Source organism: Arvicanthis niloticus, chromosome 4 (assembly GCF_011762505.2).
Source record: "Arvicanthis niloticus isolate mArvNil1 chromosome 4, mArvNil1.pat.X, whole genome shotgun sequence".
Taxonomy (NCBI): domain Eukaryota; kingdom Metazoa; phylum Chordata; class Mammalia; order Rodentia; family Muridae; genus Arvicanthis; species Arvicanthis niloticus.
This window is the reverse complement of record NC_047661.1, coordinates 111,952,291-111,974,736: the sequence shown is the minus strand read 5'-3', so window position 1 is coordinate 111,974,736 and position 22,446 is coordinate 111,952,291. Positions and strand designations below refer to the sequence as shown.

The following is a 22,446-nucleotide window of genomic DNA, read 5'->3' as shown; positions in this document are numbered from 1 at the left end:
CACTGTATAAAATAAAATGCTCAATAAATGCCACTCTGACATTAGAGATGTACCATAAGGGAAAAAAGCCTCATAGCATATGGTATAAAACTATCATCTGTCTACATAGAGGAAAGCATTGTATTTGCAGGCACAAAGGTGAACTTAACCAGAATAGTGATAGAGGTGGGACAAAGAGGTATATGTTAAAATTTATGTGATACTACAGATGCTATTGGAAAACCATGACTAGAATGAGCACGGTAGTGTATACCTTTAACCATAGGAAGAGGCAGGTATGTCAGGAGTTTGAGGCCAGCCTGGTCTACATTAAGTGAACTCTAGGCTGTCTCAAATCAAAATCATGGCATGGCACCATTGGTAACGTGAGACTGCAACAACTCAAAATTTTACAGCACTACTTTATTATCACATTGTTAGGATGGTTTATGGCAGAACTTAGAATAATCATTTTGATCAGAAAGGAAGATGCCCCTTTTAGATCAGTCCAAATGAGTACTTACAATTGAGACCTAAGAGGCAGTTTTGTCTTCAGAGAATCTATGATAGCCAGGTGTATGACAACAGGAAGCCAAATGATAGAAGAGCCTTTTGTTTAACCTAAGTACCAAGGGCTTGAAAAGTACTTGTTTTTATGTGACACAATTATAAATTAGAAAATAAATGAATAAAAACTGGCAGAAACTGTTGTGTCTGAGTTAATCATTAAAGAATGCCCTTAAAAACAAAGCTAAAGTCCAAGTAGCAAGAAACAGACAAGTGGTGGCCAGACTCCCATTTTCCTTGTCTAAGAAACACTGCACCGCAGAACATTTGCTGCTGCCAAAAGCCATTGATGTTTCTCATTACATTGGGCAAACTATTTTAACTATTTGCTTTACAGTACAATTAAGCTCAAACACTAGCATTCTTCAAACCTCAACTTACACTTCGAGAAGTCAGGTAATGTAGTAATTAAACCTCTACAGTTGCAAGTACCTATAGCCAGTCACACACTTTTAAATCATTTGTTGGTCTTTACAAGCTACTAGGCTCCATTATTTCAGCTTTTCAATCAGACATTGGGGCTTGTATTCTAAACCATCAAAAATGGCCATAGTTCTGAAAACTTTGAAAACCACAATAATCCTCCCTACACCAGTTTGACACCTGCTTCAAATGTAGTTCTGAAAACTTTGAAAACCACCACAATAATCCTCCCTACACCAGTTTGACACCTGCTTCAATGTTATATTCAAAACTCAAGGTCATACAGTATTAAATTCAAGTGCAGACTTCTTGGTAGCTGGAATTACTGAGTAAGACCAAAGTGTGTTTAAACACAGACTTTAATGGTAACAATTCCTTTAAGCTCAATTAACTTTAGCTATTACAAGTCTTATGCAGATGTCACTATTAGACAACATTTAGTGACTTGCACTGGGTTCCTCATAAAATAGAAGACAAATTCACTTAAAAGTGTAACCAACAGTCATTGAACAGTTTTGTTATGTGAACACAAAACAGGACTAGTTTTAGTATTACCCACCCCCCAAATCACGAACACAGCATGATCAGTGTCTTAAGTATACTTCAACTAACCCAGTAAATAAAAAGTGAGTGTTTCACTACCCCTGAGACCACTAGTTAACTGTGGTTCATACTTTTAAATGTGAGTACACCCACACAAGGAAACAAACTAATTGGTTTAAAAAAAGTCTGATTATCACATTGCAAACCTGCCCAAGAAAAAAGTCAAAAGGAAATTCACCATAACAGGTCAACTGGACTCTAAAGACAAATTTAAATTTAAGAATGTATGCATTAAGCAGCATAGGACATACAAATAGCCTACATCAGTATTCAACCTAATACTCACTTTAGTCCTGTACCTGGCACTAGCGATGCCACACACTACTGGGTAGGGTAGAGAGCAAATTCTTGGATTCTTTTGAAAACCTTATCATGGGTGACTCCAAGTCCAGTTCAGTGTCCATACATTCAGAATGTTGGTTTTCCAGGTACTCTGTTCTCTTAAACCTGGAGAAGCCTCTATGGCTTATTCCCTTAGAAGCGACATATGAAATGTTGTATAAAGCATCAAGTCAAAGATAGAGAACTGGACATACCCATTAATTCTGACAATCAATGGTTTAAGGAAGTCATCTCTGTAAATACCACAGGTGGTGGTTGGGAGCAATTTGAAAGCCAATTAGAGAACCACTGCTTTGTAAAAATGTTGACTGTTATGTCTAGCTTTCAAGACACAGGCCTAATAAAGCTGTTTTGAGTACAAGTCTCAGAAAGGATTTCTTTTAAGAGTCAAAGAATACTGTTCTTACCCTTGTGGGAACAATTAATTTGAACCCAAAAGTTTTGATTAGCATTGACACTTACCCTGAAGAACCCACAATTTAATAAGCAAAAGGTAAAATAGTGTGTGGAGAAACTCACTGGAAAAAATTGTATAGCGGAATTGGTATTTTCCAATGTAAATACTTATTACAGAATAAAGCCAGAACATTTTCAGAAGGCATGCACTTCACTTCGTTTAGAGAACCTTAAGTAACAAATCATGTCCAAATTACATATTTAAATGTTTATAAAAAAAATTAAGCTTTTACATTTATTTCTAGCTTTCCACATCTGTGTGCAGACAAGGAATAAGACTGCACGTAAATATAAGCAGTGCAAAATATGAACGTGGACATCACATGTGCTGGAAATCAAACACAGACTTAGAAATAAAGCAATGAATAAATCAAAGCTAGAAAAAGGTGAAACTACAGGTTCAGAACTAGGGTGAAGAATGGTAATGCCCTTATTACTACATAGGATTTAGTGGCACAGATAGCACTTGTCAAACAAACAATCCAATAGCATTGACTTTTTTTTTATTCATTCATGTTAAGTCACCCGAAAAGATCTGTTGCATTTAAATGCTCATTAATGTAAATGGCTGAACAAATCCATCTCAATGGATAGTCAGTATCCCACAGTTAAGTCACTTCAACACAGCCTCATGACAACTCCCACACCAAAACAGTACTTTATTTTGTAAATTTTGCCCCATTATTACTCCCAAGTTATATATATATATATCTTTTTCAGCTGTTAAGTGTACAAGATGAAGAAATTTTTAGTTAGAAGGGGATGCACCTGGAAAATAAATTTCTTAAACTCCATATACATGTTTCAAAACTGCTGAGTCCCAAGTCCATTTATGAACTCTAGGGCTGCCAGAATCATGTGCAGCGTATTAAAGCTACACTATTTGAATAGCTTATTAATTCTGCATAAATCAGGTCAAGCAATGTGTCAACCTGTAACAGACTGTGCACTTTAACTGAACATGGCAATATATTCACTCTTTTGAACTTTACATCATCATTTGATGTCAAACAATGAAGCAAATCCCAACAGTATATACAAAAACAGCTTTGCATTTACAAAGGATTGTTTCCCATACTGATTAATCCAGGCAGCTAACTCATTGGTTTATGCAACTTTATTGAAGAAAAATAAATCAATTACTAGGAGAGCTATTAGTTGATCACTCATCCATTGACAACTCGCATCATTTATTCAGTGCTATATTAAACAGAATTGGAAGATAGATTAACTAATAGCTCCAAGCCTCCTAACAATTTAAATGAAAATTACAAAATGTTTTGAGACCCTATTTTGGAATACAAAGGGTGTTTGACTTCCAATTTCCATTCTCTGTAGAACAAGAACAGGTCATTCCTTTATTGACATGCATAAAATACATCACATTTTCTGTTCTGCTGATGCTATAATTCAATACCAATTCTCCAGCCACATCAGTTATGAGCATAAAGTATATCATGTAACCTCAATCTCTAACAGTGGAAGGTTTACACAAGAATAAATGCTGCTAGAATAATGCTGCTCCCTTTGGTGTGACAGCTGAGCATCCATCTCCCTCCCCCTCAGATGGCTTCTTCAGCATGTTAGAGCAGTGAGGATTGGTTTAGTCTCATAACCAAGTTAGAGTGAAGACATTGGCCACATAATACACATGCTCCAGTTTTAAAAAAATTTCTGAATCTTGGGCAACTGTTCTCTTGTAACTACTTTACAGTTTCTAAAAGCAGTTATTGTCCAAAGCTGGAAGAACTTAAGTCTTCTCAGATGAGCATGTGAATGAATGGAGGGAGGTAAACAAAAAATAAAATTAAAAAAGATGAGGTCTGATAGGGGAGCAGCCGGATAAGAAAATCAAAAAAGGAACAGTAATTTAAAGTTTATTCCAGCTATAATGCAGGTTATTCTGACTTTAAGGTAGCATCACATGGCATACTTCTGAGTCCATTCCCGAGATATTCTGTTGTACCTGTAAATAAACAAATAAGCTATTTAAAAATAAAATTAAAATAAGAATTATTAGTATCATAAAGGCAAGGAAAATATTTCTATTTTACCTGTGGATTCATCTTACATCACCTGTAATGGCTACGGTTAGAATAAAAGTCAACAAAGGATAGAAATAGCAACTTTGGCATCCAAAGCAGTGGGGGAAATAAGAGCCATGGAAGTGTTATCTTAATAAACACAAGTGGTGCCGAGACTGGGAGGCTTAACAAGACCTCTCTACCATCACTAAGGTAGTATTCTATCAAGCTTTCAAGTTGGATGTACATGCGAACACATTTTTTATATTAGAAAACACCCTACTGTACAGTTTAATACTGACTGTCAAAAAAAATAGTATGTATACATGTTATTTATCAATAGAAATTTTGGCCAATGTTATAACTATGCATACACTGCTACTGAAAAATTGAATCTGAAACCTAGAGATTGAGAGAAAATGCCTTTGAAACTTAGGCAGAATACATTAGAAAGGGTGATAAAAATACTAATTTTCAAGGAACGAGCTTTATTTTAAATAAAGTTTAGTAGCACTGATTGCTACTAATCCTCACTGAGACCTGCTGAAGAATGGGAATCTCTAGGAGTGCAACCACATTCCTGTTAAAAAAAGATCAACAGATAACTCATCCGTGACCCAGGCTATTACTGAGGAAGAACACCAGTACTGATAAATACTATTCCCCCTGCCCCATTATCACTGTCATATAGGCTACTTTACCCCAACAAAAAAGTGAGAATACCTTAAGAAATGAGTACATCATAAAGAATAGGGTCAAACTTTTAGAAGGAATAATACCACTAGTTTCACTTCAAACCAAGTTATAGAGTTCAACTATTTGAAACAGCTCAACATATTTAAAAAAAAAAAAAACCTCTTATCAATTCAGAATTATGGCATTTAGAAAACCCTCTTCAAACAGCCAGTATTTTAAAACAAACTTGTTTTGGTTTAGCATACAAAGAGCCACAAAATACAGTTAACATTAATGCATGCTTGTCAGTCAGTAATGAACATTTAGTTTGTGAGGTTTAAGTGTTTCTCTTTAGATTACTACTACCTTCCTGGTAAAGCCACCACATTCCATATAATATTGACACAAAATGTTTAAATTTAAACATGATGGTAATTTAATGAAGGATAAAGATACTCTTACACTTCTACTTCTTACTAAAGCTAAATAACTGCTTTGCCATGCAAGAATCCCAAGCAGTAGTGAAGACTGAGTATAACTTTCAAAAAACAGAGATCAAGCAGTTAAGTAGTTTTCAGAAAACTGCCATATCTGTTACCTTCGGTTAGTTAACAGTGCTTTAAAGCATGCAGCACTCAAGTGCTGGCAGTACCATAAATAAGCGCACCATAGAGTGCAGGTCCTCTTACCCTACAACATAGCGTATTTCTCTGTCCACTCTCTTGCTAACCTATTGTACCTAATTGAATAAGCACACTTAGCATTAATAACATATGAAAGTTAAATGGTTAAGCTGAACATAAAGATAAATGAAATATTTGATAAATTTAGACCAAAATTTTTACATTAGTATTTTTTTCTTTCTTGTTTCTTTTTCTGTTTGGAGAAACATACTTGGTTATTTCCCCAAACTGAAAAATTAAGCAAGGGTTTAACATTAGAAAACAAACATTTCAAGGGAGCTACTCACTGTCCTATATATGCTAGGATAATATTTGGCAGGGTCTCATTAGGTAGCCTAGACTAGCTTCAAACTTCTAATGCCGCAGCCTCAGCCATTATACTGGCCCCTTACTGCTTTCAATTGTGTTTTAGTAACTAGCTTAATCAGAAACAAACATAAAAAGGTACTGTCACAAATTTCAGCAGAAATAAGCTCAACTCACTAAATAAAACTACTGTTAATAGTCATTCATTAAACAATTGCATACTTACTTATCTCTGTCTGTTTTATAGATCCGTGCAATCTCTGGCACTAGGGGGTCATCTGGGTTTGGATCACATAGCAGTGAACAAATGGATAAAAGAACTACAAGAAAAAAAAAAAATCCAATTTCAGGTGTTTGGACAAGCAAATGGTAGAACTTAAAAATATACTCTAGACCTCAATTTTATTTCTCTGCACTATCTCCAGAGAGTTCTACAGAAACAAAGTTTCTATAAATAAATAGTATTAGAAATGAAAGCTCTGACGGCACCAAAGTCAGTAATGATTAGGCCAAATATAAGTTTTTTAATAGAAGTAGTCACATGTCATCCTATCAGTTTGGTTCTTAAAGAAGGGGTGGTGGTAGGGGAACCTATTTAAGAGGCATCAGATTTTAAGGATTTTCTTGATACTTTCAGGGGATATAAAACTTAGTACTATAATAACGTCAAGGCTTGGAAAAAATGAACACCAAAACCAAGCAAGGAAAAAAAAACAAAAACAAAAACAAAAACAAAACAACACCACCCAGAGACTCACTCATTTGTTCTACCTTAGAAAAGATTTCTCACAAAAACTACGAAAGCTACTTTATTTCCTTGAATCAGAAGTGAAAACCACTGTCCCTAGAGACTAGTGCAAGTGAGTGTTTCTGAAGTACAGGGTGAGGCTTCAGTTCTAACTCTTACTCTTGTCTGTTCTATATATAGACTTAGAAAATGCCAAATTTTATTTATTTTTACACACACACACACACACACACACACACACCCCTTTTTGAATGCCTGTGACATTCTAAGCACCTACATCAAGACAAGACTATGTGGTACATGAATGTCTGAAGTGGGTTTGATAAATAAAAACAGCATAAATGCAAGTAGCTGTCACTGCTGCAAACACAATGTCAAATTCAACTGAGTGGGCTAAGTAAAATTGTAGAATACAGTAACTCAGAAAAGGTCAGTTTCTAATTTTGACTTGCCAGCCTAAAAATCTGTCAAAAAAGCAAGTTAACTTTTAAGAACAAAACAAAATCCCCATCAATTCAGTCTGCATTTGCAGAAATACAATTCAGAATTAAGAGTATATTCCAGCAGGGAGTGGGAAAACAGAAACCTGGCATTTAGATTATGAGACATTACATGAAGAGATTAAAAATTCAAAGAGGTTAAAAAATTAGTCCCCAAACTGTATACTCTTAAAAGAGTAAAAAATTGGATAATACTGCCAAGTCCGTGTACAGATTCAAAAACATTTTAACAAGCAGACAGAGAAATGCTTGTGTAGTGTGCTGCCTGTAAGCAACGTACTTGCTTCACTCTGTATTTACTAAACTCAAAACATTTTGGTAAAAAGCTAACAACTATTCCAGGTTTTAAAAATATTGTACTTCAGGATTGAGCTTGAAAATAGTTAACACATCAAATACCCCTAAGATTAAAATTACTAGCATTAAAAATGTTGACTCTAATGTAAAAAAAATTAATTACCCAAGCCTATAAATTACTAAAAGGCAGTCTCATCCTTAAGATGTTTTGTGTAAAACTGAATTTGCAGAGTGGAATATTAAAAAAACACTCGTCATTCAGAATCCTGAAGGGGACAAGGAGGAACTTTTTCCATCTGGGTTATGCCTGGAGATCTAGAATGTGTTAGGCATAACAGACAGAAGCACAAGAGTAGTCTTTATATAACAATCTTTCCCCAAATTCCCTAAGTACTCCTCAATTATTAGACACAGAACAACTATTAAGTAACACCCAACCAAAGACAGGTTCAAAAACAGATATAGAATATCTATACCAGGTGTTTGTTAAACAGAGTAGAAAGCTGTACAGATTTAAACACTGGCTAGATTTTCCTATTCTCTAAATAGATAGCCTAACAGTTATAGGGACATACTCTTTGTATAGAGGACAGTCTTGGTTTCCCAGCTCTTACTCTTGGTGTCCTCACACCTGCCTGTTAACTACAGCTCCTGGGGATCTAGTATTCTCTTCTGGCCTCCAAGACATCTGCATTCATGTGCACAATACCATCCACAAATAATTACTAGTTTAGCACCAAAGGAACAGCTTATTAAAATTAATTTGGAGGCTGAGGCAATAGTTCAGTAGGTAAGTTCAAATCCCCACTGTTTGTTCATGTAAAAAGCTGGGAACAGCTAGCTATGTGTGATTGTACCCTAGCATCGGTGGGTAGAGAGAGACAGGCAAACACAGAGTTATTGTGACAGAAGAGGAAGACACCTCTGGTTTCTGTATGCACCAGATACACACTAAAAATAAACTTTGCCATTATGTGAAAATAACTTACTAGGCAAATGCTCTACAACAAACTTTAGACAAAAATCCCCTTAAAATTTATTTTTACTGATGAAGTAACAATAACTCAAAACACCCAAACCCACTAACATTTTTTTTTTTAAGATCCCAATCTAGCTTCAGATTCACTATGCAACCAAAGGATGATATTGACTTCAGATCCTCCTGCCCCTACTCCCAAAAGTGCTATTGTTTAGGCATGTGCCACACCTGATTTATAGAGCACTGGGGGAGGGGATGAAGTAGGAGAGAGGATTAGACAGTGGGCTTTGTGTATGCTATGCAAGGATGTTATACCAACTTGAGCTACATATCCAATCTTGCAAGCAACTATTAATTAAAATGTTAGCATAATAAAAATATTATCCAAGCAGAAGTCTAAAGCCTCCTAACTGTTAGAAAGTCATGGTAGTGAAAACTATTATATTGAAACTGTCATTTTACCTTTAGAAATAGTTAAAGCAGGAGACCACTGTGATCTTAGAATATCAAGACAAATGCTGCCATTACTGTTAATATTTGGATGATAAATTCTTGTTGTAAATGCAACCTAAAAAACAAAGCCACATGACACAATCTTTAGATAGCTTTCACAAAAAGAAATACCCTATTCTTTAAAAAGCAAGGCTTAAAATACCAAGTTTCACCAGCAGTCGTGGTAATGAGAATATAAGGAAACAGAATGTGATCAAAGCACACACACATATAAGAAAAAATATGTGTGTGTGTGTTTATGAGTGAAAACTTCAACAAAATCAATTTTAGATAATAATAAAAGCTAATTTTAAAAAGTCACCAATAGCCTCAGCAGGGAAAAAGCCATTAACTTAGCTCTGAAGGTTAGCCCTAACAGTATAGCTTAACCATCAAAAGGCAATCTGCGAAAGGGAATTTAGGATACTCATTTAGGATACAGGTATACATTCAAATTCTATTTTCATTGCTGACACAACAAACTGAGTATGAACTTTATACCCAAAGGAACTATTACACTATAATTTTAACATAACTAAAGATGGTTACAAAAACATTAAAGCACATTATTTTCTAGTCATTCATATACCATGAATTTGAACTAATAGTTCTGAGACAAAAAAAAAAAAAAATCAAGGACTATATATATGCTCTGAACTCATTACTCTACTGCTTTAGTCTATAGAATACCAGGACCGAAGAAGGTGCTGTGTTACGGATCCAGCAACTTAGCCTTTAACACTACAGTCATCTAAGTGCATTAAGCAACTGGAACATTTGGTAACAACACATAAGGCAAGTTGATTCTGCAGCTTACTAGAGACTCTAACACTTAGCCTAAGCATAGAAACACTTGAGCCTTGCAACTTCAAAAAGGCAAAAGTTTAAATCTTTGTCTAATTCTTAGAAATTAGGAATCAGTAAACAGCTCAGTATGTGGTATACTGCTAACCTTAGCTCTTGGAAGATGAAAGCTCTTAGATGAAAAATTTCCAGAATAGTCTGTAACAGGAGTTATTATTTACATAAACGCAGCTCATTTCTGTATGTATTACTTATTTTTACTCAACATACATACAAGGCTTAAGCCTCAATTATACAGAAACCTAAATTTTTATGAACTCTCTATTCTTCTAAAACAATCCATAAACTAACAGATTTTGGAAGGAGAATACTTGCCTTAGGTGGTTTGAAGGGGTAGTCTGTAGGAAAATGAATTGTCAAAAAGAATACACCACCTTGATATGGGCTGTCATTCTGTGAAGAGAAAAATAGGCTTAGTATGTCAAGATAATTCCTTAAAAAAGATGGCTAAACCAATAAATGCACTTGCCACACAAGTAACCTGAGTTCAACCCTTAGAACCCATGTAAATGGTGGCAGGAGAGAACAGACTTCAGTGTTGTCCTGCGACTTCTACTCACATGTCATAACATGCACATATCCATACCCACAAAATGAATACCTATTTCAAATAATAAAGCACCTTCAAGAGGCAGTACATATCTGACGAAGTTTACGTATCAATTGGCACCTTGAAATTCTTTCATAAAACCATGCAACTTTCTTCTAAACACAATGTATCATATACTCTTGAAAGTCAATAGCTAGAAAACAAAATTTCAAACTACCAGTGCCCTTTTCTCTTTTGTTCATTACAATGTGCACATAGATATTTAACCATGCTAATATAAAGATTTGAAACTTTCTGCAAGTTTTAATAAAAACAAAAATGATAAATAGACATTACCATTTCCATTCTATGAATATAAAATGGACCAAAAGATACAACCCATTAGTGTACAGACAGTAAATTGTAAATGGGAGTTTAAGTTAAAACCACTAAATTCAGTAATTGCCTCTTGAAGTTCATAAGAGTTTATCTAGAGAAATGTTCTAAAATTTACTTAAATTATCAGAAGTAATCACTGCTTGCAAAGGTTGTATGTATGAGTTATGAAATTTCTCAATTTGCCAGTTAGATGTTAGAAAAAACACTTTTGTAAATGAGTATGATTCATTAACTCTAGAAAAATTCACTGGTTTGACACAAAACTTGTAAATACAATTTTAACATGAGTAATACACAGGGCTCAGCAAAACATACAACATACACATGGAAAAACTATTATAAGAACCTTACAGATTGCTTTAGTTTTTCCCTCTTTAGGTATATGGGTATTTAGCCTTTAAAAAATGTCTATGTACTAAGTATATGCAGCACCTACAAAGACCAGGAACCCGAGACTGGGTTAATAGATAGTGGCTGTGAACTATCAAGGGGGTGATGGGAATCAAGCCTCATCCATTCCTCTAGAAGAGTAGCCAGTGCTCCTAATCACGGAACCATCTCTTTAGCCCTCAAAAACCTACTGTCTTTTGTTTGCTTTGGTTTTATTGTATTGGAGATTCAACATAAGGCTATGTCCATGCTAAGTAGGCACAGCCATTTTACCTCCCAACTATTCCCACATGTTAAAACTATTTGTTTTCCCAGTCAAGATTTTGCTACCCCAGGCTCATTTGCCTTGTCCTTCATAAACATAGGCATTACAGGTATATGCCATTAATGCTCTCAGCAAAATGCTCTCACTAAAAGACAAAGCCCACTGAACACTGCAACACATAAAAACTACATGGGAAAAACCCTAAGGTATCCAGAATGTGACCTAAGTTTGAGATAAGTATATTTATTATATCTAAGTTCCCCACAACCACATGTTAACTCCTGGACTTCTGAATAACAATCTACAAGAATGGTGAGTGAGATAGCTCAGCTGGTAAAGGCTGCATTGACAATATACCAGTTAATCTGAGTTCAGTCCTTAGAATCTACATGGAAGGTAATGGTTCAAAGGAGAGGTTATCTTCACATAGACATCATGGCACATACATAAATGCACTCACACACATGAATAAAAATTCAATAAAAATATTCACTGCTGAAATTTATATAGGCAAAGCCAAATTCTAAAAAAACAACAGAAGAGCAACTTATAGGGTAAAACCTCAGTGCGACACTAAAATCCCACCCTAATAAGACAAAACCCCAAAGGGAAAAAAAAAATAATGAGTATTTTGAGCAACTGATTGTCATCAAATTTTGAAATCTCAAATCTGAATAGATTTAGAATCTCTACCTCACTTTTGTTCCTATTGGCTTCTTTTGTTCCCTAAATATTTGTTCTCTATGGCATTCAATAATTTTGCATGTGTCTACAGATCCATTCTCTGCTTTTAACCTCTGACTCCTGAAGTTTTACAGTTTTCATTTTCTTTGGTACTGTATCTTACTTCTGGACACATTTTCAAGCCTACTAAATATACTTGTCTACTTGATGATAATGCATTCAAATCTCAAACTTCTATGTCAATTCCATTCTTCCTAAAGCACAAAAGAAAACAGAAAATAGGGATCTCACACATGATTCTTTTATTTTCATTTGATTTGCAGTTCTAAAGAACTCAAAGATTGTCAGGCACAGTGGCTTCTTTTGCCTGTCATCTAAGGACTTTGAAGGCTGAGACAAGAGGGCTGCTAAGAGTTTGAAGGCAGCTTGAGGTACAAAGTTTTAATTTCTAGGCCAGCCTTGGTTACATAGTACAGTGAAGTCCTGTCTTCCTGTCTGTCTGCCTGCCCACACCTACACACACACACAAACTTAAAAATTTCTTGAACTAGCTGCTTCTTGGCCATTGTTATTTTAGCTTAAAAAGGAAAATTTCACACATCACATTAACTGTGATAGTATGAAATGACATAAAAATGTGAAGTTGGATCAATAACTCTTATAAACTGACAGTTTTATTTCAGATTTCCTTATTTATAGTTGATCATCCTCTATCCATTACTGACAATGCTGTAATGTCACAGAACAATGTGGAAGTTATTATTTCCAATCTTTTTCTGCCAACTACCTTTCAAATTAAAGTTAACCACATGAGAGACAGGGAACTTATTTCTGATGACATAAAGCATTAACGGGACTACTGTTAATGAAAAGACCCTCCTTTCCCACATTTAAATCAGATAACTAACACTTCTTTACCAATTCTTTGAGGTTCCCATTATCTTCAGAAATAAAAAAACAGCACACCCCACAGTAACTTCAAGCATTTGTGTGAATTTTCAATTGATTCAGAATCATCTGAGTATAACTTAATAAAATTCAAGTTCCCCTTTACTGAAATTTAAGTAAAAATTAAAAAACAAAACTAGGATAATCTCTACACACAATCTGACCTAAGGAAGTACTCCAAAGGAAAACATTTTCTTATTATCCAGATGTAATGAACAATCTGCAACTTATGTGGTCACAGCCCCACTGTTTTAGTTTACAACTGCAATTTCACAAAGAAAGACTTAATATGCCAAAACACAAGTTCTTTTTATCAGTATAGTCACTATAGTTGAAATGTGTGAATGAAACGGGCACAGCATACGACAGGTATATAAGCCACTAAAAAGACAGTAGCTGTTGTCCCATTCCTAAGTCATTATTGCAGTGAGCATCTATCTAGTCAGAGTGGCAAGTTTCCCAAGCAACTAATTTAAAAATGTCAAATAGTCTCAATAAACAAGCCAATGCTTAAATGTTAAGAATATATTCAACTGTCACTAAAACAAAAAGGCACTTTTAAATCAAAAGACTAAAAAACAAAGACCTGTGGCCTTTTGTTAAAGATAAACCAATACCAGCCATTTTTTAATTTAAGTCTACTTTTTATTCTAACATTTCACAGTTCTCTTAAACTGCTGTCAGAGTCATGAGTTTCTCCTACTATGCATTTATTACTTGAGTATCTTATACTGTAATATGTCAATTACCTGCTTCCCTATATTACAGTCCCTGAAGGCTAACAGAGATTGGTTTGGTTTATGCATACCTTTATCCTCATCACACAGCAGCTGCTTGTTCACTTTCATTGAGCTAGAAAATTAGTAAGGTTATTAAAACCAGGTAAAGTGACTCATGCTTGTTAATTCTAGCTTTCAGGGTCCTGAGGTGGGAAGGGAGCTGAAAATTTGAGAACACCCTGGATTACATCATTACAACTCTGTCTAAAACAAAACAAATTTCAAATAAGCAGGTCTTTTTTTTTTTTTTTTTGAAAACAAAACAAAAAAAAAAAAATCAAGAATTTGAACTAGATATGAAATATTCAATCCTGAGATTTGGAAATCAGAAGGCTAAGGAACAAACTCTGAGACTTGTCTCAAAAAAGGTCAATCCAGGGTGTGTGAAATTACTTCATGATTAAGGAAGGGCACTTGCCATTAAGTCTGACACCAAGTTCAATCCCTGTGACCAACATGCAAGTAGAGTTGACTTTTCTAAGTGATTCCCTGATCTCTGTGCACATGTACAATAAAATAAATACACTTAATACGTTTTTTTTAAAAAGTCAATTTAAACCTGTAAAGTATTTGTTGATCTAGTCCATCTAATTACTTACTAGGTCAAACTCTTCCAAAAATATTTCTTTTAGAATTATTAATACGTATTTAATGACTATTTTTTCCTACCCAGTACATTATTTACTTTACTACCCCCGCTGTACTTAAAAGATCCTAAAATGCCCTTTAAAGTTAAAAAAAAAAAAAAAAAAAAAAAAAAAAAAAAAAAAAAAAAAAAAAAAAAAAAAATCTTGCTCAAGATGTTTTAGATCAGTCTATTCGCTGAAATTCTTAGATGGCTATTCATAATCCCGAATATTCCATTATCCAGCATATAGTCTATCTACCCAGGATAGAAAGGAATTTGGGTATGTTCAAAACAGCAAGTTCTGCCTAAATAGATTAAAATTTTGTATAAATCTCTAGGGCTATTTAAAAAAATAACCAAAAGAAGACAATTATTGTAGATTCATTCTTGGCAGTTATGATGCTTTGAGGAACAACCCACAAGTAGAATCCTTCCTTCTGGAGATGCTCAATAACTGCTCTTCACTGCCATACAGAAAACCAAGACTGAGGCAAAACAAGGGATTTTGTGGATGCAGAGATGGTACCCCAAGATATAATCAGACATACACATAAGGAACAATATTTCATTTTCTTTAAAGGACAGTGTTGATATGTTGTATCAGAAAGACAGTAACTATATATTAATGCCAAAGATTAAAATTGTGATGAAGAGAATGCTGCTGGATTTTCAATGAAAAGCAAAACTGAAAAAAAGAATACTTACAGGTCCCATAATTGTGGCTTGCCAATGAAACACTAGAAAGAGGAGGAGGGAGAACAAAAGAAAAACTTCATTATCACAAAAACATACAACCTTTTGAAGTTAGTCACTAAGAAGAAACTAAGTTACTTACTGTCATCTCCAACTGGACCTGCAGAACATTGTGCTGGAGGGTCACGGGCCAAATCACTAAGTTCCTAAACCAAGACAGAAAATGGTAGGTTATGGAATCTAAAATTTATGAAAAGATATGCAGTCGAATATCAAATTTTAAAAATCCCATTCTAAGGGACATAAAAACCACTGTAATGAGGACAATATATGCCAGAGGGGAGAAAGAAACCCTAAGTAATCTTAAAGCCAGCTCCTGAAATATAGAAAGACACTAAGCATTACTTGTTTAACAGACACACACTAAAACAATCACCTTGGCACGATTGTGACTGTACTGTTAAGACTTTTTTTAACCATATTTTTACCATACAAAAGATGATCTCTGAACAAAATAAAGTAGTAGCAATAAGATGCTTTCAAGTTTACGCAAGGCTAGATCAACATTTCTTTTGATGAACAAACCTTTCAGGCCACCTCACATATTTATTCCCTTGTCTGTCTTATATCATTTTTCTTCCCAAAGGTCTAGTTTCATTACCATGTCAAACACTTTATAGAGCTATATGCTCTTATTTTATATTTAAATTTCCTAATTAAGGTATGCTGTTAATTCAGTCCTCATTTTTACCCATTTTTAAAACTCAGCTTTAGAAGACAACTTTTCTAGACAGAAAATGCAATTTTCATAATTTCATACAAATGCACCTCCAACATATGCATGTATGTACCTAATACTCCAATGACCTACAATGCAAGTAACAAGTACATAATACTTTGTATAAAAGTAGTTTCCTGTCTTAGATGTACATTTACATTTCTCTCTATGGCCCAAGTCAGTAAGAGCCTCCTTTCAATATCCTTTCCTCAAAATACAGGTGCAGTTTTAAGTTCTTTATATTTATCATGCCTAAGTATGGAAATAGTCATTAAACAAACCAAAACAAAGCTGAATGCAGTCATAACTAGAAAGCAGTGGTAGTTTAATTGCCTCAAACAAGCCAAGCCAAGCAATCTACTAACAAACTACATTTCCAACTCAAATTGAGCCTGGTTTGGGCTCCATCTTCCAATATAAGCTAGTTATCCTGCCCTCTAGCCTTCTGAGTAGCCCAATAATATGCATAACACGTTTTACTTAATTCCTGATTTAAAAACATACAATAAAGGCTCACCGTGGCCAGTATTATCAATGTATCACATCAATTCATTTAACTCAACATATTAATCGTCCCTCAACAAATTTACTGAGCAATTTAAAAAAGTACAGGGTATTCTGAATAAGCTCACTTTCCTCGAGCATGTATCAAGTGAATGGAAGAGAAATTTCCAACTTAAATTCCAGAAAAACAGCTACCTTGGTCGAAGAACACACTGAATCTTACAGCTCTTGTTAAAGGTATATAAGATCATCATTGTAAAGTAATAAATTCAAGAAACTATTAGTAAAACCAAAGTAGTTTTTAATAATGTATTTTCCAGAAAGGGGAAAAAATGACTACAGTGCTGATTTGACCCAATATTTTAAATCCCTGACACCTTTTTCCCATTGGCTGGAAATTCACAATACAGTCAATCTCCATTCTACTGGCTTAGGAGGCAAAGCCTTATTTAAGGAGTAAGTTTTCGGCTTAATTCCATTTCTAAAGATAGTTCTCTCTCTTACACACACACACACACACACACACACACACACACACACACACACACACACACACACAGAGACTGTAGCTGTCAATTAGGGGAGGAATGGGTTAAAAACCTCCTATGTAACTGATGAACTTGAAGCACAGCTCATACTGAAAATGTATCCTTAACTATTTCTTACATAAACAAGCTATTATGACCACTAACTACAGAACAGCAACACACTATACAGAGTACACACATCTATGCCATTCTACTCAGTGTTCTAGAAACCCAGAGACTTTTTTTTTAGCTTAAGTACTGAATTGAGTACAAATACTCATTTTGTTTTTGTTTTTTTAAAATTTATTTATTATGTATACAGTGTTCTACCTGCATGTATGCCTGCATGCCAGAAGGGGGCACCAGATCTCATTACAGATGGTTGTGAGCCACCATGTGGTTGCTGGGAATTGAACTCAGGACCTCTGGAAGAGCAGTCAGTGCTCTTAACCTCTGAGCCATCTCTCCAGCCCCAAATATTCATTTTGTATATTTTATTTTTATAAAGATTTATTTATTTGAGTACACTGTCGCTATCTTCAGACACACCAGAAGAGAGCATCAGATCTCATTATAGATGGTTGTGAGCCACCATGGCTGTGGTGGAATTGAACTCAGGACCTCTGGAAGAGCAGTCAGTGCTCTTAAGCTCTGAGCCATCTCTCCAGCCCCATTTTGTGTATTTTAGAGACATATGACTTATTGTATATGATGTACATGAATACAAAAAATTCCTAGATTTCAAATGTGGAAACGCTATCATGTGCTATATTGTTAAACACAACCCAAACACCTTGTATCTTATCTCCTTGCCTCTGCTTCCCAAGTGCTGGAATTAAAGGTTGTATGCTATCACTCCCACCCATGCCTCCTTTACTGAAGAAAGTAATCATATAAAACTTGAACTCTCACCTATGTCCTGCACCATTAAAAGAACACTTAAGCTTCAGTAAATTCAAATTTCTAAAATGACCATTGGACTCTGCCTATTAAATCCCTGCATATTTTCCCTATCATAATTCATGGTCAAGTTTAGGCCTCCTCCCACTTAAGGTATTTACTGAATTAAAATATGCCAGAACCAATAGGCCCAATGGAGCATACCTTTGATCCTAGCACTTGGGAGGCAGAATCAGGCAGATCTGTGAGGCCAGCCTGGAACATATAAGAGGGTGTCTCACAAAAAAATCAATGACAGGTAAGTATAGAGGACATTTACTTTGCATACTTAGCAGATGCTGTCTTGGTTTCATCTACTAAAAAGCACATACAATTAACAGAATTCTCTAACATATGATTAACTCTAAGACTAGCAAGCCTCATTTCCTAATCCTTTTCACACAAACACCCCCCTTTAAAGGACTGCATACAAAGCTCAATGATACAGAGGTTCAGATGAGAGCCTTAAGTCAATCTTATCCTCCAATCTATGTGAATGAAAACAACACTAGCTGTTTCTGCTAGCTGTATGGTATGTACCAACCAGGTATGCTATGGCAATAGCCTATGGACTAAGAAATCAGAAATGTGATATGTAAACCAGGAGTGAGTAGAAGGCTTAAGAGACAACACTCATAAAAGGCATGAGGGCACAATAATTTTATCTCTTTTTCGTATTAGTGGTTCTATTATTTCTCCTTATTGAGATTTCTGTGATTATATAAAAAATATGGCTGATATGTCAAACACACCAGCAAAATGAGACCTTTGCATATACAAATAGTATAATGCCAGACTATTGGATGGAATAAAAACAAGGGTGCTTCCTTTTCTCTTGTAACCCTGGAGACCGAACCCACAACTGCTTCACTCACCCAAGGCAAGCTCTTTAGCAGTTTACCATGAGCTATATTCTCATCTCAAACACAGAACTGAGATCATTCAAGAGTATAAAAAAATCTCATCTCTGCGCATGTATATCTGCAAGAGTTGATGTATACTACATTCACCTAGGTCTTTACAGAAGCCAGAGGACAACAGATTCTCTGGAATGGCAATTATAGGCTGTTATAAGACATCTGATATGGGGGTTGGAAATGGATCCTAGGCCTTGTGTAAGGGCTCTTAACACCAGAAACACCTCTCGTCACCAACAATTTTTTTAAATGAAGGAATTTCAGAAGCACTTTTAAATGGCTGTGGTATATCCCAGCAAAAATGTAAAAGGGCTAGAGAGATGGCTCAGTAGTAAAGAGGACTGGCTGTTGTGGAGGACTCAGGTTCAGTTCCAGCACCTGACACCTTCTTCTGGTCTCTGTGCGCCTACAAGGTGTGGTGTTCCTTCTCTCTCCACACTCCCTCACACAAACACTTAAAAAAAATACAATGGTTAAAAAAGCATATACTGAGCAATGCAGCATGAAACACACCTTTTCCATCCTAATGCTAGGCACAAAATACAGAATATCCCACCTAGAATCCATAAGCAATGCTGTTTATTGCCTCAGAGTTTCAAGCTTACATACAAAGTGACAAAGTTCCATTCTGACGTGGATTTGAGTTCTCTAAATTGTTTTTCTTCAGTCTATTTGAAATCTTTACAATTGCCACTCATCTGGTATAGAAAAACATCCAGTTTTGGAAACTTTTAGTAAAATGAAATCATTTATGTGCACATATGCTTGTACACAGGCATGTAGGCCTTCATATACACATACAGAACTTTGAAACAACAGCATATACAGAAGATATTGTGAGGCCTAAGTCTAAACACAAAATTCAAGTTGTTATTTCATATATACCAGCTATGCCAAAGGTATTTCAGTGAATCCAGTTATAAAATATTGGGTGTACAACCTTCAACTTAATGCTTTAAGGTGTGTTCCTAAGAAGTTGTGAATTTTGGACAGGCTTATTTTCAAGTATTCAATCTCTTTTGAAAAACTGAATTTTGTTGTTTTTAAATTAATCAACTATGCAGTTTTAAGCAAAGAACTTTTTAAAATGAATTAGATTTCAAGCTGGGTATAGTGCAAGTGGATCTCTGTAAATGAATCTGAGTTTGAGGCCAGACTAGTTTATATAGAGTTCCAGACAGACAGGGCTACATAATAGAAAAACCCTATCTCAAACAAAAACAAAAAGTTATCAAGTTTCAAAGAAAAGATTTGTCAATCCCAGGAAAACCATAACGCTTTAAAATTATGGCCAATAATGGAAAACTCCATTACCTCTACTAAATACTAACTGTACTTAAGACTTAAGGTGGTAAAAAACAAAATTTGTATACTACCTCCAAATAAGGATCTGAATTTTCAAATACTCTTATCTTACCTGTGCAATTCAAATGGCAAAAAACATTTAAAAGTAAGACTGGGAAGCTCAGCAGTGGTGGTACACGCTTTTAATCCCAGCACTTGGGAGGCAGAGGTAGGCAGATTTCTGAGTTTGAGGCCAGTCTATTCTACAGAATGAGTTCCAGGATAGCCAGGGCTACACAGAGAAACCCGGTCTCGAAAAACAAAACAAAAAAACCCCCAAACAAACAAAAAACCCAAACAAAAAACCACAACAACAAAGTAAGGCTGGGAGTATGTGCTTTCTTTTCTTCTTTTAGAATCTTTTAAACTATGTAACCTAGCTTCTTTTAAATGCTAGCATCACCCAGTGTCACCATTCCTTTAGAATTTCAGAAGGTTCAGCTTTTTATTTCCTAACTTCAGGCTCTTGTTATTTAAATCATTTCTTCTTTCCCTTTCTAATTTCTAAATGTCTATTTCCCAAATTTCTGTGACCAAAAGACATCTCTGCAGTGATAATCCAAGATTTAAAGTAAAGTCAGTAAGTTCACATACTAAAATCTGCTTTATATTCAACACAAACTTTAGGTTGAGGGTTTTAATAACAGAAGAAAGCAGTACCATGTCTATAATTTTATAATTTGTGAGGTAAAGACTGAAGGATTATCCTTATTTTGGGATATGTGTCTCAAAAATTATTGGGGGAAAACACTATTCTAATTTTTTGTGTTTTATGTAGTACCCACCAACCATAATCAGATCATGCTTTTGAGATAATTGTGGCATTTGAATTCTTAGTAGGTACTGATGGAGAACTAAGCAGGCATTTATCAAACTAGAAAGAGAAAGGTGGATATTAAATAGAAAAACCCAGGTAATGGTAGGTATTGATGGAGTACACACAGCTTAGAAATTTTCCTAGAAGATCAAGCACTGATATAATAATATAATAATCAAGAAAAAAAGTTTTGATCAGGACTTTTAAAAGTCCTCAAGTGTATCTCAAAAGTAAGGAGTTAGTGGAGTTTTAAGCATAATGAACTGAATTTGTTGAAATACACAGGAAGTATACTATCTATCAGTTTGATCACAAATATATCAGTTTGATCACAAATATATTTTACTACACATAAGAAAATACATAACAGTGTTCACATGATCAATTCCCCTAATTGATCACTGTTAAGTCTCCATCACACTGTACTGAGTACAGTGATACATCCTTTTGAAGTTAAATCTATATTTTTGCATGCATGTATATCTGTGCACCACATTGTGTGCCTGGTACCTATGGAGGTCAGAAAAAGCCACTGGATCCCCTCAAAGTGAAATTACAGAGGGTTGTGAGCCACCATACAGATACTGGAAGCAGAACCAAAGTCAAGAAAGAACACACTGCCACCTCTACAGTACCAACTTATATGATCTTAAATGAAAGCTAATGGAGACAATGCTCTGTTTCACACAAAGAACATTCAGGTGTGTTCTTGGCCAATTATTATATAGACTAATGAAAGCAGAAGCAGCTGTCTGATAGATATTAGTAATTGCTAAAGTCCCTAACACCTTTAGGAGCATAAAATAACCTATCAGTAAGAAGAAACTGTATATACTACCTATTTGGAAAGAATTATCTTCCCCCGAATTGCTTCTTTTGAAACTTGGCAATCATGTTGTTTAACAGGGAGATCTAAGCCCATTTCCTACTGGCAAGCTATTTTTCTTTAAGGTCTCACATGGTCTAATTCACCTCATTAGGTTAAAACCTCACAAAGTATTTAGTATTGCAATTAACACCACAAATCTGAACTATTTCTTGAACAATTCTGCTTACTTTGCAAGCAGCACAGCAACTTTTTTATCTGTATAATAAACAAAACTCTGAGAAGAACAACAGGTATAACCGTTATATTTTTAAAGATTATTTTTATTTTATGTGCATGAATGTTTGACTAAATGCACACGCATAGTGCTTACCCAAGGAGACCAGAAGAGGAAGTTAGATGCCCTGGAACTGAACAATCCTGATCCTCTATAAAGAGCAGCAAGTGCTAGGACTGCTGAGCTTATCTCTTTAACCTTCAATCTTTTGTTAAAATTTGTTTTGAGGTATTTCTAAGAGAAAGCTCATAGAGTTTTAAAGGA

The 22,446-nt window shown here is 35.1% G+C and overlaps 1 protein-coding gene across 5 annotated transcripts; it reads right to left on the bottom strand.

The window, feature by feature from the left end:
• Nucleotides 1-3,472: 3,472 nt before the first annotated feature.
• On the bottom strand, nt 3,473-22,152 carry Ube2d3 (ubiquitin conjugating enzyme E2 D3). 5 transcript variants are annotated; one of them, XM_076933280.1, is made up of 8 exons: nt 18,167-22,152; nt 15,396-15,459; nt 15,266-15,297; nt 10,254-10,331; nt 9,045-9,150; nt 6,285-6,378; nt 5,759-5,808; nt 3,473-4,336 (listed from the first exon to the last, which is right to left on the bottom strand). In XM_076933280.1, exons 1-7 carry the CDS (start codon nt 18,224-18,226, stop codon nt 5,760-5,762), a joined length of 483 nt encoding a protein of 160 aa, XP_076789395.1. In that variant the 5' UTR covers nt 18,227-22,152; the 3' UTR covers nt 3,473-4,336; nt 5,759. The 5 variants fall into 5 exon arrangements, with proteins under 5 accessions (XP_076789395.1, XP_076789396.1, XP_034355470.2 ...); XM_076933281.1 differs by lacking the exon at nt 18,167-22,152 and adding an exon at nt 13,962-14,005 and having other exon boundaries at nt 15,396-17,064; XM_034499579.2 differs by lacking the exon at nt 5,759-5,808 and having other exon boundaries at nt 18,167-18,303.
• Nucleotides 22,153-22,446: the final 294 nt, after the last annotated feature.

Coding starts and splice junctions, on each gene's coding strand:
- Ube2d3 (XM_076933280.1), bottom strand. CDS start 18,226: ATGTTCCAGGCTGGCCTCACAGATCTGCCTGATTCTGCCTCCCAAGTG. Junction 15,460..18,166: donor CCCAAGTGCTAGGATCAAAG/GTATGCTCCATT, acceptor GTCTTGGTTTAG/GAACTTAGTGATTTGGCCCG. Junction 5,809..6,284: donor TATAAAACAGACAGAGATAA/GTAAGTATGCAA, acceptor TTATTCAATTAG/GTACAATAGGTTAGCAAGAG.